The sequence below is a fragment of the Ictalurus furcatus genome, chromosome 17, assembly GCF_023375685.1.
Source record: "Ictalurus furcatus strain D&B chromosome 17, Billie_1.0, whole genome shotgun sequence".
NCBI classification, from domain to species: domain Eukaryota; kingdom Metazoa; phylum Chordata; class Actinopteri; order Siluriformes; family Ictaluridae; genus Ictalurus; species Ictalurus furcatus.
This window is the reverse complement of record NC_071271.1, coordinates 7,479,568-7,497,593: the sequence shown is the minus strand read 5'-3', so window position 1 is coordinate 7,497,593 and position 18,026 is coordinate 7,479,568. Positions and strand designations below refer to the sequence as shown.

Genomic DNA, 18,026 nt, shown 5'->3' with positions numbered 1-18,026 from the left:
TAATTATTTGTGTTGTAAATGTTACAACAATTGTGTAATGTTGTCTACTTTAGTCGATATTAAACCAACGAAAAATAAATGAGCCTTTTGGGGGTTTTTTCTTAAAATTCTTTTTAATTTTTTTCACCAAAAAAAAATAATGATGGGCTAGTTTCCTGGTAATGAATTGAGTAGCGGAAGTTTGGGGTGGGGGGGACAACTCTGAATCATAGACACGGACACGGCAAGTAACCGAAAATCTAGACTTAATCTGGATCCAGGCGACAGCCCAGATGCTTTTGCCCCTGTACATTTCCATATTTATCACGTATTTGAGATGAAGTGCTTGGCTCAGCCTCGGTGAGGCCCTCATTGTGTCCCACTCATGGCGCCTCGACATTTCTGTCCGCCAGTGGCGTAGTCCGTCTGGGAGAAGGGGGCCGCATGGGCATTCCATGCAGTAGGGGGGGTGGAGGGGCATGGATGTAGCCTGCAGGAGGCAGAGCCTTGCTCAGAGTGCCGTAGTGTGCAGCGTGAGGCAGTGCCAGGCGCGGGAACAGCGGGCCGGCGTAGGGTGCGGGCAGGAGGCCGGGATGTGCCAGCTGGGTCTCGAGGGTGGCATGGTGGTGCAGTGCCAGCAGTCGGCTCCTCTCGCTCTCCTCACGTAGCAGTGCCAGGCGATGGCGCTCCTCCAGCTGGCACCTCTGCTGCTGTTCCAGCGCCAGCGGGTGGAGGAGCGGTTCGCGTGGATAAACACGCTGCAGCGGGTCGCCCCTCAGCAGCAGCTCCTTGGTAACGTGGTCTTTCTGAGATATGTCCAGACCACGGCTCATGCTCCGAATTGGATCCCAATGTTGGTGAGAGTATGGAAATCGCTCGGCACCAGACAGTGGGCTCATCCCAACGAGCGGTGTCATTAAGCGAGTCCTTTCCAGGCCATGTGGAAATCCTGTCATTCCTAGAGGCACAGGAATGGATGACATGGGCAAAGGCTGCATTCCCGGGGTTCTTCGGTCCTGCGCTGGTTTCTCCAAGACTTTAGAAGGTGGTTTGGTTTCAGGAGAGTCCCGATTCTCTCTCCTCTCCTCCTTTACTTTAACATGGACACTCTTTGCGTGCTCAGCTTCCAGTCTACTCCTCTTTGCATCCGGCTCCCACTGTGATCCGTCACTACCGCGTCTCTCAACTCGAATCCTTTGTTGCTGTGGGGACAACGTGTCCTCAGAAGTAGCCTTCTCCTCTGTAGGACGTTGGTCACCCTTAGCGGTTTTCTCCTTCTTCTCTTGCTGACTGTCCTTGTGCTTCTGATCCTCCATCTCTCCGCTCTGTGTGGGGGGTTCCAGGGGTTGTACTCGTTCTCTGGCTCGGTCCTTGTCTTTTGGCTCAGGAGTGTCTCTAGAAGGCTGTACTGTCTGCTTATGATGCTGTGGGCTTGTGTTAGCAGGTGACAGATGCCTCGCGTTTAACTTCTCTTTCGTGTCTCTGCAAAAACGAGGTAAAGCAACATAAGCAAACTGGAAATGTGTGGGTTAAAGTCTATTAATTTTATAGAAACCTTTGTACGCATAGATATTATATATATTACTGCACTGTTTTCTCCATCTCTGTAGTGTGGATGGGAATCAAACTAAAAAATATGGCCAAAAGTTTGTGGACACCTGACTATCATGTCTATATGAGGGATTTTTCCCCAAGCTGTTTCCACAAGGTTGAAAGCACACTACTGTATGGGATACCTTTTGTATGCTGTAGCTTTACAATGTCCCTTCAGTGGAACTAAGAGGCCCAAACCTGTTTCAGCCTGACGGTACACCTGTGCACAAAGCTAAAGCCAGGAAGACATGGTTTTTCCAAGGATGGAGTATAAGAACTCAAGTGGTACATACAGAACCTTGACCTCAACCCCACTGAACACCTTTGAGATGAACTGGAACACAGACTGCACTGCACACAAGGACATCGCTCCTCGGCCAACCTCACTAACGGTCTTGTGGCTGAATGGGCTAATCCCCACAGCCTCGCTTCAAAATGTAGTGGAAAGCCTTCCCAGAAGAGTGGAATTTATAATAACAGAAAAGGGGAACAAAATCTAGAATGGGATGTTCAATAAGCCCATAGGAGTGCCCTTAGTGTCCATTCCCATTGAGCAGAATAGATCAAGAATAATTTCAAACCTTTCGTGCTCTTCTTTGTTAAGCGCAAAGTCTCTCTTGTCTGTTACTCTTTCCAGTTCAGGGGGCTGGGGCCAAGCAGGGGGTGTAGGGAAAGAGGACGGTGTCTGCTGGAGCCTGTTCCAGGGCTCCTGAGGTCCTGCTGAAGATGGAGCTGCTTTACTGTCTTTACTGCCATGTGCAGAGCTTGGTGCTGTAAAGATTTTTTTAGATTAGATTGTTCTGCCTTGCATCTAAAACACTCGGAAAGGCCTATAAAAATTTTTTTAAAAAAAAGAAGAATCAAAAAAAGAAAAAAGTTTTGATTACTTACTTATTGTGGGATTTCCAAGCCCTCCGAACGCTGTGGAGCTCAGTATTCCTAAGCCTCCAAACGCTGGTGCCTTACTCAGAGGGTCTACGTATTCAAAACAATACAATGTTTTAATGTGTGTTTACAATGATACCTGAGAATGACACAATAATCACATGGGAACCCAGTCTTACCATGATGAGAGGGGGGTGTGTGGAGATTGGTGTGAGGATGGGGTAAGTATCCATAGGGAGAGACTGAAGGGTGTGTGGGACCTGATAATAGAAACGCTCGTCAAAATAGAATACAAATCTTTTTCTTCTTTCGTATTTATTATTATATTTTCTTAAAAAAAATTGCATTTACTATAAATATTAGATTTGAATATTTTGATAATATCATTTTCCACGTCTGATTCACGCCAAACATTTTGGGCATCCTGTGATCCTGAGACCAGTTCATCTAGAAATGTGTGAAAGTTATATTACAGACTTATTAGATCTCCGCTAAATACTGTTCTACAGTAAATGTCCGTTACTGCTTGTCTGCTCTCGTGTCACGGTGTATATAACCGAGCCCCATGATTTACCAGCACTGGAGAAGATGGTGGAAGGGCGGGGTAAGTCACGCGGCTGCTGGATCATTCCTAGGAGGCCTGAACCAGAAGGTCGACTCAGGAACTCTGGCTTCAACCCAAAGTCTAGCTTGTGTGGCTCATTTTGCATCTGCTTCTGAAATGCACACACAAGAAAGGGGCTTAGCGTTCGAGTAGCGATGACAGAAGCCGAAGATCAGTGATCTGGTAAACGCAGATGGAGAAAGGCGGAAGGAAGGACGGAGCAACAGCTTCCAAAACAAACATCGTAAGAGTCGTGCTACAGTGCCAATGTTTGATCTGCTAACGTACCTTTATTTTCTGCTGATGGTGGTACACCTGCCATGCAATGTGAACATGCATCGCACACCATTTCCCAGGCTTCTGTAAACGAGAAACAGGGCAATGACTATATTTCTGATTGTACAGATGATCGAATAACGCTTTATCTGCGGGACATGGTGTAGCTCGTACCTTTGGTGTCGGACACGCCGAGTCCAACAGCTGGAAAAGAATCGGCATAAATAATATTGGCTCAGTGTCCACTTGTGTACTTTAAATCAACTTCATTGAAATTATTTCGTGCAAAGAGTAGGTTCGTTTGTTCGTTTTAAAATGTGCTCTCGGACTACGATCAGTTTAGTCGGGTGACGAGCCGGTTTCACAGCCATGTTTAATAACTGCATGTCGAAGCTATAATTCGAATACGGTAATATTCATTCGGAAGCTTACTCTGGATTCCTTCTGTACGAGCGGACGAGGCATTGCTCCCGGTCCAGGAACCACATCGTGTAGGTTGGAGGCCTATTGTAACAAAATCACAAAGTCGCACAAAAGCATACTGTATAACAGGAGTACTAAAAAATATTTAAAATTCTGTATCTAGTCTTTTTGATGCTAGAGGTCAGTCAATAAAATTTCTCACAGGAAACAAAGTGATGAATTCATCTGCCAAACTTCATTCTTTTAATGTTTTAGAAAGCACTACCAATGTTAAATATCGCTCAACTTAATTTTGAGCAAAAAGTTTGTTTTAAAAAAAAAAAAAATCATTTTTAATATTGTAAAAAGAGGATAACTTGGGTTGGTGTGTGTATGTGGTGCTTCAGTACCTTGGGCTGGAAGGCTCCCTGCAGAGAGCTGAAGATCCCTGTTGGGGGCACCATGGGAGACATTCCCGGCATTACTGATGGATACGATTGAAGTAACTGTAAAAGATGATTGGATAGTGGATTTTTTTTGTCCATGAGGTGAATGAGAATGCAATTTTTCATTTAAAAAAAATTCTACAAATGCTGTTTTAGAAAGATGTGCTGGGATTAATGAACTTAAAAATGGTTTAGTCAAGATTAAAAAGCTGCTCTATGTAGAATGAAAATTGTAAGACGTACGTTGTGCCTGTGAAAGGAGTCAACCTTTGGTGGGTATTTGTCAAACTGGAGAGAGAGGAAGAAAATGTTATTTTACACACAGACGAGGTTCATTTCTACCACATTTTTTGCAACAACATATACACTAGAGTGTCACTGTTACAGAAGCACTAACTAGGGTCACACTAGCCCTCCTGCACGTGTTACATGTACACAATGTGACCGTTAGGAGAATAAAAAGCAGCCTCGTTAACTCATCCTCACACGTCTGGTGGTGGTACGCACCAGGGGTGCTACAGGGCCTGGCAGGATGGCCGGATGAGGGAAAGGGGAGAACGTGTGCTGGTGTGTGTGTTGGTGTGTGTGCTGGTGCTGGTGCTGGTGGAACTCGGTGCGTAGGTACGACGGAGCAGCCAGAGGAGTTCCTCTATCCACGTTCTGGGAGGCCAGGAAGCGCGAGTTCAGCTCTTGGCGCAGCAGGTCCTGCTCTGTAATTTCAACAATAATAATTAAAAAAAATTTAAACACACGTCGCATACACAAATGCAATCTTTCACAAATCTGGTGTCTAATCGAAAGCCTGCAGTGATGTACCTGTGTAGGGACCTGCAGGAGACGAACTGGGCACGGCTAGAGCATTTCCTGTCAGGAGAGGAGGAGGAGCCAAGGCTGCAGTTGGAGAAAACATGGTGCAATCCTGCTGATCCCAGGAGCACAGGGACTGTTATATGACCGCTTTTATGTAGAAGGTTCTCGTGCGCAGTTGGTGTGCGGAGATGTTGTATGCTTTCCCGTGCTTTCGTTTGCTACCAGGAAACACAACCGAACTTTAGTCTTCCTCTCGTAAAATCTCCAAACCCACTTTCGTCTGGCCTTGTATGTGTAGGATCGTTACCATCACTGGTATCTGCAAGAGACAGAATGAAATCCCGTCAGCGCAAACGTTTTACAGTCTTCGTTTTACGCGACTTTACTGAAGTATCAAAACGTGTGTCCCCCCCCCCCCCCCCCATAGTGTTTACCGCCCGACTCTGTGCACTTGTATTGGAACGAAAATACATCCAGTGTAGTGTAGTCAGACTGCATTATGGACAATAACCTAATTTAGGATGAGGCCACTAATAAGCCACTAATTTCATCTGATAGCATGTTGTTCCAAGAAAGGATGTTAGTAGAATGCTATCTGTTTAATCTTGTTAAACAGGACAGAGCACATTGCAGTAATGCAGCCAGGACAAAAGCAACAGAGAGCTGGGTATGGCAGAGAGGGCCATGTCATTTGAAAGAGCTAATAAAGCAGGGGTTAGGGAAAATAAAAGCGAGCCGTTCTGCTTTTATTGCAGCACCTTTTCCATGACATTACGCTGCCGTGCTCTTTTAATTCTGCTGCGCTCAAAGTAAACCTAGCATTTAATAGCTAATGTTGGTGTCACTTTGACATTTGCTGGACCTTCCCAAGGGAGCGGCAATAGTGAATGCAAATGGGGCGGAGGCCTGAAATCCCAGGAGGATTGCCGATGTATACAACCTGCAATTACCTCTCTTTGAATGCCACTCATGCACATGAAGATAAGCAGTAAGTCTCTTTTGTGTTGGGCTGTCAATTCAGGCCTTTCCCCCCCCTGGAGCCTGTTGTATCTAGAGTGAAAGGTCTTTTGAGAGGTCCATAATGGATGGTTAGACTCTCTTAGAGTAAAGCTCCTTTTGGGAAGCACCAGGGGTCCATGGAGGAGGGAGTAGTAGGAACAGCTTATTCCTCCTCTGCAGAGCGTCGCTTCTCCCCTGGTGAACAGTTTGTATTAAGCAGGGTGATGCAACCATGGGGGGGTGAGCATGGAAACGCCAGGAAGAACAGCAGACAAGAGCACTGCTGCCTCGAGGAACATGCCTTTGTGCGACAGAGCACTTGAGATATAGACCACATAATCTTCAGTGCACCGTTGTGTCATTTTGGAGCTGGTGTAATTGTGGCACTGGTTGGTTTCTGCAGTTTCTGTATTCAATTATGTATTCTTTATATATCCCTGTATTGTTCTCCTGACTATCTCTTCTTTTTTTTTTTCTTCACCTGTCTTGCTGCTGCTGTGACACCCACATTTCTCCGTCTGGGGATTAATAAAGTACTTCTCATCTTATCTTATCTTATCTTATCTTATAAGAACTGAATATACAGCTAAAGGTATTATTATAAATTGTTTTCTTATAAATACATGTTTAATTAAACCTAATCAGGGTTTTCAGAAAGGTGTTTTCAAAAAGTACATACATTTACTTAATATATTTTGAGCTAACATTGTACAGTTTTTTTTACGTCTTTGTTTGCAAACCATTTAAACCTTTTAAATTCAGTTCAATGCATAAATTTCTGGACCAAGCAGCATGACTGAAAAATGACTACAGTCATTTTAGTGATGTAGAAAATTCAAAGCTGCCACTTTCCCTTACTGAAATTCCTTATTGTGACTCTAAGTGCGTATTTCCAGTTCGAGTCACGGTACGTTAATGTTCCTTTGATGCAGGTTAGGTATTAGGGTTAAGCTTCTCAAAGCTGTCAGCCCACCAACAAATATGTCTTCCTATTTCAATCGGCACCTCTCTTGTCCAAGCGGTTTTTGTCATTCATCAACCCCATTACTGAGCTAAACCTCCCAGGCATGCTGAGTCTAATGGCCTAATCCCTCCAATCACACAAAGGTGAGATTAGCTGAAGGTTAAATACTCTTGTTCTCTACATTTTTGTCCCGCTCAGAGTGGCAGGAAAACCTTGTGAAGGAGCCACTGGAAGAGGTTTGTGTGTACACGAAAAGAAAAGATGGAGGACTCAGGAATGGTTCGAGGTAAGCTTGCGGAAACACGGAGAGGAAAGTCAGAGAGTGTTTACGTTGGAAACGGCTGGACAAGGGACAGCCTGTAAAGTCTCCCGCAACATGACGGTTTGTGGACAGCGCTGCCTGAGTGCAACTGGCAAATGACCGAAACAGAGAAACAGTTGTTCTTGCACACTTATAGTTTCTCACGTTGCTTTTAGTTTAGCTGTGAATGAGGCCCAGTCAGCTAAAGGGGTCCATAACTCTGCTCACATATACAGCAACATTTTCCCAACGTTCAAGTATTACACCAAGTTACTACATTCCACCGCAGCAGACACTTCGATGTAGCAACTTCCCCAGCGTTTCTTTTTCAAGCAACACAAGAATAACCTTTGATCTACGCTTCAAAACATTTCCAGACCAGGAGGAAATCAATCAAAAAGTCAAAAAAAGAATATGTGTAATGAGATTTTTTCAGTTTGTTAAATCAAACACCTTCGAGTCCTCGACAGCTATCCGCTACAATGCAACCTTTACATCTTTGCAGATCTGCCGCTTTAAGTGCGGAAAGTCTGCAGTCTAGCTGGAGTGTAACGAGCTGAGTTAATGAAATTTTCCTCCAGTGGATTTCTATGGCTCTCGAATAAGGCACCAGGGAGCTCTTTCTGTATACTCTACTTCTGTCTGAAAGTTCACTGTCTGTGGTGTAGGGTAACACACAGTCTAAGCGAAGACTTCGCTTATGTCTCTCTCTCTCTCTCTCTCTCTCTCTCTCTCTCTCTCTCTGGCAAGCAAACACACTCCTCCCTCTACACTAAGCCTGTTTGATGGTGAATGCACCACAGAACATTACTAACATCAATCACTATATAAAGGGAACTATATAAAATGTTTTAAATAATAACATTTCGAACAGAATTTCCAATAAGCTTGTTCTGCAGTTATTAACACGCTGACGTAAATATTGTCTCGACAATTATGTGAAGACCTGAGATAACTATGGCAGTGTTCAATAAAACATACCGTGTTATTCGAGCGAGACAGCCCTGGCATCGAAGATAATCCCTTTCGCAATGTACCATGTAAGGCAGAAGACTTTGAAAAGAACACATGAATTATGGCGAGCAAATCGGTCCATGCCAGGAAATAGGTGAGTGCGCTGGCACTGAGCTCTTCCATTATTTAGCGGTCAGGTTTCTCTCAGTTAGAGATTAGCAGCAGTGATGTAGGGCGGGCATGCACACAATAGCTGTCAATGCCTCTGGGATGTGTCGTGCCGCCTGCTTCCTAGAAACCAATCCCCCCTAGCACGCTAGTATAACAATCTGCAGCCCAGAGGACCCCAGGGACTCCCTCCACTCCTTCCCTATAATGGATGGCTTTAAAGAATGACCTTACAAATGAGAAAGGGCTAGGCCGCCTCCACGGGGCCAACATGAAGAGCTGCTGCAGTTGCGGCTCTAACGTGTGTGTGTGGGGGATCTTAACGCTCGTAAGTTAGGTAGTCAAAGTATTTATTTGAGCCGCGTTGAAAGCTCCCGAATGGGCAACTGTCTTGCTGATCTCTCAACAGAGTCCACCTTGGCTGCACACCATCCCACCCACCCTCCCTCCCTCCCCTCCACACATGCCTGGCTCAGCTCAGGTTACCACGAGAACAATGTGAACCCTGTGCAGGCTCTCCAGTCTCCCAGGATCCGTCTGTACTAACATTCATACCTATGTCTGTGCTGGACTGCGAATTAATATATCATGCAGTGGCCTTGGATGGGTTATTTCCTATGCATCATCTATGAGCCAGCTGCAATTAAATCTGCACTTACAGCTCTGCCTTCCTGGCCTGGCAACAGAAAGCTTTTGTGAGCAATCCCTAATATATGAATTAAAAATAGATGTGATTCTAGAGATGTGATTTAAACATTGGTGCCACTTTTTTTTTCTTCAATGTACTTTTTGAAATGGCTACAGTGCCCACCAATTTAAATTGAAAAGATGAGATATTTGTGTGTGTGTGTGTGTGTGTGTGTGTATATATATATATATATATATATATATATATATATATATATATATATATATATATATATATATATATTTTCCAGGTTACACATTCAAACATAACAGTTTTACTACTGTACATATTTGCACCAATTCCACTATGAGTAGGCCATTCATAGCTTTTAAATGAGGTTTGACATTCCACTGCATGTTGGTTTTTCCACATTAAGAGCTCTGGCTATGAATCTGCAGAGGCCAAATGCCTCCCTCACTTTCTTGGAATGCCTCACCATAGTTCTTGGAAAATTTAGAGCCCTGAATGTTCCGGAAATGGATTTTGTATCAAACGCTTTCAGGCATATTATTAAACCGCTTCTTCAAAAGTCCTTTGCAAAGACTTTCTGTTGACCAAGTGATCAAATAAACATAAAAATAGACTACACAAGCAGCTACAACTGAACTGCAATAACATCGGTGGTGTCCACGTCAGGACACGTGAGGTTTAATCTCCTAAAGCATGTCGAAACCTTGTGCTCCTACGTGATTGCGTACATTCTGGCATGTCCTTTTAATAACGTAGATCACAGGCGTTACGAAGGCGCAAAAACCTTCGGCCATGGCCGATTGCAACACAACGTGAGCAATACCAAGGTTGGGGCCAGAAACAGTTCCACAAATAGCCGCTCCAGTTATTCCAGGCAGTGACAAGGTAAGGCTTCTGTGCTGAGGGAAGCTGTCAGCATTTGACAGCTGGGATTCAGCCAAGTGGATGAGCTGCGGTTTAGCTCCGCTGGGACCTTATCTTACTTTAAATGGTACCTCAGCAGAAGCACCATACCAACAGCACAGACACGTATCCCGTATCAACAACATGCTAATGTAACTAGGCCATCCCCAACCAGGGCATGAACCCGTGACTTTTAAACTTTTTAAAGCTTACATGCTTTGGAGATCAGAGCTATCAGTCACAAAGCCACTAACATTGCTCAGTTACGCTGTTACAGTGGCTGTGCCATGTGATATTAGATATCATAAACTGGGGGATAATCAAACTGGAGTCATACAACTGTAAATGGCAGTAAACGTTACATCATGAAAGATTCTATTATAGACACGGTTATCTATAGATTGCTGTTTTAAAACTTGCTAATCGTCACAGCTGTCCTATTAATGTAGACTCCAAGAGGAAGAAAATCGCCTGTGACTGTAGCAAGTGCCCTTTAACTCAAGTGAACTACGATGGCTTCGCAAGACACAGCTGCGCCATATGATGCAACTGGATACAGCTATGGAAAAGAAAACGCTTTCCAGTCGGTCCGAGTTCTGCCTCCAATTTTAGTCACAAGGAAGGGCTTTAATGCCTCACACCTCTGAGGAAGGTATCCACATCTACTAGCGTTTCGTTTGGAGCCCTGGCTCAGCAGGTTGGCGGTCGCCCCTTGATCCCGGAATCCCAGCATGCCTTGCCATCGGTGTTTGGGGTCGCAAGCCAGGCTTTGGTCCCTGCTGACATATGTGCTAGACAAGACCTTTTCTAAAGCACCGTCACTAATTTAAAGACCTAAATACCATTAACTAACACTGGAGACCGTATAACCATAATCTTTTTACGTTCTTAAGTGCTTCTGTTTTCGCAGTCTTAAAGGGCAAAGGCAACACAAGGCAAATGTTAATGTATTACATCAGTGGTCGTACTTTACTTCTTATGACTGTCTATTAAATGCATTTTAGTAAGCGCATTTATCAAAATGTCACGAGTAACACAGTCCCCGTAATCTTCAATAATGTTGACATGATTCATGGTAATGGTGCTGTCTTCCAATCCAATTATTTTAGTGATTACTAGCACACGCTTGGCTCACCACATACACTTCCTTAAGTTATCAGGACACTAATTGGTTAACAAGATATTGCATTTTGCAGTCTTCTCCTTGGTCCTTGGGGATTTCTCACCATGCCATCTGCTCAGAGCTAATAGGAGATATAACGTTTCTGTATCTCAGCAGCACACGGGCATACGTTAACATTACAGATCCGAGATGTTTCGAGTCAAATGGAGTAAAGTCTGGTGCCTGAGTTTTTTTTGTTTTTTTTTTAATCAGAGCAAGAACCCACATGTTTTATGTACTTTGAGAGCTGTCCAGTGAAGAATCAATCTAGTGGAAACATTATTATAGCAATGTCAAACCACTAGGCCTTGTTTCATAATCTACGGGAGTATTAAATGTCTCCATAAAACACATCACATATCCTAAGCAGCATGATGTTTACAGCTTTTAGTGAGGTCTCAGGGCCTCATAAATTACACTGAAAAGAACATCCTGAAATGAACAGGGTAAATGATTGCACTTAGTCAACTAGTCCGTTTATTCATGGTTTAAATCTCAGCTAAGCTCTGTCCTTGGTTAAGAGGAATCAAGATAACTTGCCATGATCAGAAACTACTTAAAATGACCTTGCCATTTATGGATGTTCAGGTTATAACAGGGCTCTTGTGTGCAACTTGAAATCTGTGCCAATACTGACTGCAGAGATTACGACCATTTCAGGTAATTGGGTTTATGTGATATTTTACGCCAATATGACAGCTTGTGTGGATTCCTTTACTCTCAGAAACAAAGGGAGTTTTTTTTTCTTAACATATATTAAAATTCCATGGTGAGAATTTAACAGAAAACTCGTTAATAAAAATATTAGTACGTTCACATATTATTGTAATACAATGCACGTTACATAGTGTGAAATCCAAAATAGTCTGTCCTTGGGAAATAAACAGGGGGTGTGTTGTGTAGTTTTACAGCATTATTAGACACGTGCGTGTGTGTGTGTGTGTGTGTGTGTGTGTGGATTTATTTGATTTTAGATTCAAATAAACCAAGTCATGACCTACATGTCTGAGATGAATGAGTAAAACATGAGGCATTAGATTTAGATTATACACTGCTTCCTTTTGAACCCCCAACAGTGCAAGGTGATGTTAATTGTGTAATAGATATGTGGCTTTTTGCTTTTGTGTGTGTTTATAACATGTTATTACCAAACATCAAGTCAAAACATCTCATTCCACACATATACAAATATTATATATATATATATATATATATATATATATATATATATATATATATATATATATATATGTGTGTGTGTGTGTGTGTGTGTGTGTGTGTGCGCGGGTGTGTGTGTGTATGTATGTATGTATGTATATATATATCTGTGTGTGTGTGTGTGTGTGTGTATGTGTGTGTGTATGTATATATGTGTGTGTGTGTGTGCACGTGCAACATCATACTGTGAGGTAAAAACAAAGAAATGGTATTAAATACAAATGTAGGTTGACAGTCTATAGGTTCTCCTTATTATTATTATTATTCTAATGAATTATTATGAAATGTTGACAGGACAGGAGAGTCTGAATGGGTTAGTAGTTATCCAGCGATTTCAGCACTTTGAACTGTCAACTAAACTGTGAAGTAGATTTTCAGGTCTGATGTTAGCTCAGAAACCTCTTTTCTCTCTCTCTCTCTTTCTCTCTCTCTTCTTTTCTTTCAGCATTATACTCCTTTAGTTTCAACATTACTCGAAAACCGAACTTGACTGTGTCGATATTAAAATGTTTACTTTATGAGACTTGACTGAAGCCATTTTGATGTTTACTTACCCGAGTCACAGACAGAACACTACAAAGAGAGACATGACGTTCCGGCTGGTCTTCTCCTCCGCGTTATAATCCACAAACACAACAAATCCCAACAAAGTGTCTTTATTCTCAATCCTTCAGGGTGTGTGTGTGTGTGTATGTGTGTGTGTGTGTGTGTGTGGCTCTAGCTAGCCCACGTAACCAGCACGAGTGGAGAAAGAAAGTTGGTGCGGTGTGAAGGACAAAAGAAGCCGCTCAGAAGTCGAAGTGTTTCCGCAGAGCTACGAGACCGTTAAACGACTTTTCCCCCTTCGGTTATTCCTCGGATTTACGAGGACATTGTGGCCGGAAAATGGCGTTTATCACCACGTCCATCGTGAATAAAGCTCGTATCCATTTAATAATAAAAATTAAAATATAAAAAAAATTCAAACAAATCCCTGGAGAGGCGGAGACTCGGGTCTCTCCCAGCTGGCTCACAAGTGAAACAGATTAAATCCGGGTCCGCTGAAGAAGAAGAAGAAGAAGATGCAGCGCGTGAGGCCGCCCTTCTTTTACGCGAGTGCGCGCGTGCGCGTGCGTCCAACGCTCAAGGAAGCGCTTTTTCCCGCCCGCCGAAGCGCGTCTCCGCCAGGCAGGTAGGCTGCACGCGGGCGAAAACGATCTGTCGGTGAAAGACGAGTGCTGTTCTGCACTTCCGTCTCGATCTCCACCCTCAGTAGTGCTCTTCCCTCCCTCCCTCTTTCACTCCCTCCCTCTTTCTCTCTGTCCCTCCGCCCAGCAGGGTGCAGGCAGCGCACGACACCGACCAGCACAGCAGACACCTGCTCCGAGTCATCCCTCTCTCATAACACACACACACACACACACACACACAGCTAATTAATGCTATGTCTACACCTGAATCCAACCCTAACCCTAAACCCCAAACCAAAAGGAAGCCATTTTCCTTGTGAGGACCGGCCACATGGTCAAACCTGTCAGATATTCCTATTCTTGTAGGGACATTTGGTCCCCACCGATATATAAAAACATGGTCTCACACACATACACAGACAGGTCTGTAGACTGAGTGTGTCCTCTTTAATTAGAGGGAGGTGATGGCCTGAGGGAGTGTGCACAGGCTGGGTATGGTGATGAGGATGTTCTGGTTCACACAGTAAAGAGACCTCTCAGTCAAGTGCCACAGCGTCACACTATAATTAATAGCGGTGTGCTGATCTGGCAGCGAGAAAGGTAACGTGTTTATGTCCACTGCCAAGGCATTCAAGCATGCTGTGTAGCCTACATAAACCCTTACAGTATATATAACTCCTATATATCCTAACTACTTAGTCATATAGCCTGCACATGCAGCCACTGCTCTTTCTTCTCACTGCAGTATGGCAGCTTGTGATGGTAAAAAGTGCATTTCAGAAATATACAAGGTTGAAGTTATCCCCAAATTTTTACATTTCTATTGGACTTGTAACCTTGAAGACGTGAGACCCCTCGTTTATGCAGAACCGATGAAGCGCCTCAGATTAGTGGCCAAATCTCTTCAAGGACAGGCCACAAGTTCTGGACTTCTTCCTACTAGACTTTGCATATAAAAAAACATAAAGTAGGCCATGATCACACATTATCCCCCTCCCCGATTCTCCACAGGGAAACGAGCCTGTGGTCAAATAACATCTAACCAAAAAAAGGCCGTAGGTGAAGATTAAAGGCAAGCTGCATGCGCAGCAGTTTGCCCACGGCTTCTTGTCCCTGACGGCACCCCTCTTCAGAGCAGAAGAGAGATGGCGGAGGACTTCAAAGCCCTCAGGCTGTCCAGGCCAGCAGGGAGGTCCCTTTCTCTCTCTCTGTCAGGCCCTGTGGGGGTGTCTAATTGCATCTCACCAAGGCCCTGAACAGAGCGAGGCCTTGTTGGAGGCGCCGTGGTCTCTCCTGCTGAGATGGGGGCTGTTATTCGCGACTCCTCAGCGGGACGCAGAGCTTCGGCGAGTCGGCAGGCCTGAGGAAAAATGGCCTCCACTTCCTTCGGCTGATGGCGCACACCGGGAGGCTGATCAAGAAGGGAGGGGAAAAAAGGATAGAGAACGGCAGGCGGCTGCCATTTCCTTCCATCACCAAAGAAAATGGTTCCAATTTTATTTGCCGGAGGCTTGACTGATGGTGTAGTTGATTTGCTGTTCAGCTTTTAGAGTGGGGAAGATCAGAGTGACAACAGGGGATTTGAAACCATTTCGGTCCAACATCATCAGACCTGAGAGTTTAATCATAAGTATCAAATGAGAACAGTACATGAACATGCGTAAAATCTTTATTTTGTGTGCTGCTATTGGCATGACAGGGTTTATATCTTATCAAAACTTATGAATAATACCTTGGTTGTGGTCGTTCGAAAGCTGTTGTTTGTAAAAGGACTATACACATCCATCTATCTAACAATAGAAATATTCTGATAGAGAGTACGCATTTACTCCTACCATGGCAAGTGCATATAGAAGTGTTTATTTGTCAGTACACCACATTCTGGTACACAGGGGTGTTATAATGTGTCTTTCTGCATGTGATGTGGAGAATAAGTGGACAAATGTTCATCAGACAGATTCTGTGCTGGCGAGTGCTTGTGTAAGAACACTTGAAAATGAACGTTAAAGTCAGTAAATAATTAAAAGCAAAATGTTTTAATCAGTTGTTGGCGTCGGTTGGTGATTGTATGCCAAAGACATGCCAATGAGTCCTGTGTGAATAAATCCAACTTTGTATTTGGCAACTAAAACAATGTATGTCATGTACGTTAGTGTTGCATTCTAACGCTGGTCTGGTCAGAAACTCATAAAGCTCCGTGACTTTTAATTCCTCATAACTGTATGCTAAGCAGAGAAGATGCTTAATTGGTCTACAAACCAGCTAGCATATATATATATATATATATATATATATATAGATAGATAGATAGATAGATACTAGCTGTTAGACCTTTAATAAGTTTAAGTTTATTCATCACACACTCAGGCTTAAGGAGCAAACTTTCCAATAGCCTTATTTCTTCAGCATTTGTTTTAATACCTCCAGGAAACAATTGCATGTCTCAAAACTGTCAGTTTCTAATAAATGTGTAATTATTCTCAAAGGCTGCAAACCTGAGGCACACATAATCACGGAAATTGAGCTGCAGAGAGAGTGCGCAAGTCTCTTGATGAGCCGAGTGCCCATTTGCATGAATCCTTTCTAAATCATGTTTTTATGATAATGAACCAGAATGGTCTCATAACAATGTCGCATGCAGTTTAGTACGCCCTCAAACTCAGCAAAAAAAAAAAAAAAACACAACTTACTCATCTCTATGAAAAAATATGAGGCAAATCTTATAGACCTGCCTCAAAGGCAAAGTCATTAGTGCAGCTTGGCCTGATTGTTTTCACCGATTTTCTGTCTGGAGGAGGAGTAAACTGATGTCGTAGCCTTCAGCTTGAGCCTGGCTATTAATTTCAGCATGCAAGTCTGGCATGATAGCCCAAAGAGAGGGAGAGCTGATTAAAGCAGATAACTGTTAATGGACATAGTGGCCCTCTGGAGTAGCACATGTCCTCCATAAATGCTCGGCTGTAATGGCCTGTGACTCTTATTGACTATTATTAATGGCCAGTCAGCCTCAATAAGAAGTATATCAGCCCTGTGTATTGTAAGGCGTGGGCTAAACTCGGGTCAAGATTCAAACGACCTGCCTTTCTAGCCTCCTACAAATGAAAATTCTTGCCCCAATCCATCATCAGGAGTGAATGTATGCTAAGACCCTGGTCAGCAAAGGTTCTTTTATGCATTATAAATGACTGCAGAGCATCACTGCCCTACAGAAAATGGCACTGCCAAGTGATTATCAACGCCAGCCTAAGTAAATCAAAGGAATTTGGACTTCTTTGAGAACCATAGCGAAACGCCAGTCCTCTTGGATTTCAAAGCCCATCTAACGCCTGAAAAGGCTTCCCATATGCCCTTTGGTTTGGATGATACAATGTTGCGTCTGCTCCGCTCGGGATAAATTAAGCATGTGAAAGTTTTAGTGAAATCCCCATTTTCCAGTTAATCAAATCTCACCTAATCAAATTAGGAGCCATAATTCCCAAGGATGCGTGGCACAAAAGTGCATTATTCCTGCCTTGGGAGCTGAAAGGGGAAAATCAGCGTGATGCCATTCCCCTCTGCTTCAGTGGCCCTGAATTGAATCGCTCTTCCGACTGACCCGGGACTAAGAGGCAGGGTCAGGGTAAACTTTGGCAGTGTTTAGGTTCCCAGCTCATTAAAGAGCTGCCTCAGTGGCCTCCTCCCGAGACCGCTCAGCCGTTCATTAATGAGCCACTTGTGTAATTTTCCCTGGACATCTGTGAAGAACAGGCTCTCTTCCAATGCCACACACACAAAAAAGCACCTCTCACAAAGGAGCGTATTTTTCCTGCCTGCCAAGCTGATGAACGACATTAACAAGATTATTCATGATGAAATGTTTTATTTATTTTTTTTAAACAAACTGAATGTTCTCATCAACGCATACGTTCCTTGGGGCATAATGATAAAATAATAATAATAATTCAATCATTTGCTAGGTGCACCTTTGGCAAGTGAAATATTTCTGACTTTTGTGAAGACCTCACCCCGTTGCTGTTGCCATCAGTTGGAGATGACAAGTGCAATTGTATATTCAGTGTTGAATTTGCTAACTTCCTGGCAATTTGACATGTTGCAGCAGGCGTATGTGACAATCTGATGGCACATGCAGTATGAACATAAATGTACTACCATCATGTTTTACTGGCTGCGCTGCACAACACCCTTCTTCTTGGAGGTTACACATGTGACAGCTAATGAATATGGCTCTTTAGATGTCCTGAATTGCTCCTTTCCATTCATTACCCCCAGTGTTAACAGCCCTTTATGCTGATTCTTAACACCTATTGCATAGTCTCTCAAGGTCACTCTGCTGGCTTGGAAAGATGAAGAAGGGGGGGGGGGGGGAAACCTGAGAGGCATCCCTATTCATTTGTCACATTTGCATGCATGCCTCTATACTCCATCAGACAAAGAGCATGGTAGCTTAGTCATTGCCCCCTACCAATTACAAATGAGCCCATTAAGCTGTCTGCATCGGGCCCGGCCTCTTCATGGTAATGGCTTGTGAGATTTCC

The 18,026-nt window shown here is 43.6% G+C and overlaps 1 protein-coding gene across 3 annotated transcripts; it reads right to left on the bottom strand.

Annotated features, from left to right (window-relative positions):
* Positions 1 to 116: 116 nt before the first annotated feature.
* On the bottom strand, positions 117 to 13,845 carry auts2b (activator of transcription and developmental regulator AUTS2 b). Of its 3 annotated transcripts, none has more exons than XM_053646632.1 (13): positions 12,877 to 13,845; positions 5,002 to 5,314; positions 4,672 to 4,895; positions 4,429 to 4,473; positions 4,150 to 4,245; positions 3,770 to 3,841; positions 3,512 to 3,541; positions 3,350 to 3,421; positions 3,032 to 3,170; positions 2,637 to 2,717; positions 2,464 to 2,547; positions 2,154 to 2,343; positions 117 to 1,461 (listed from the first exon to the last, which is right to left on the bottom strand). In XM_053646632.1, the coding sequence occupies exons 2-13, from the start codon at positions 5,093 to 5,095 to the stop codon at positions 363 to 365; spliced, it is 2,226 nt and encodes a 741-aa protein (XP_053502607.1). In that variant the 5' UTR covers positions 5,096 to 5,314; positions 12,877 to 13,845; the 3' UTR covers positions 117 to 362. The 3 variants fall into 3 exon arrangements, with proteins under 3 accessions (XP_053502607.1, XP_053502606.1, XP_053502609.1); XM_053646631.1 differs by having other exon boundaries at positions 3,032 to 3,173; positions 12,877 to 13,844; XM_053646634.1 differs by having other exon boundaries at positions 3,032 to 3,173; positions 4,693 to 4,895; positions 12,877 to 13,843.
* Between the last annotated feature and the right edge of the window lie 4,181 nt (positions 13,846 to 18,026).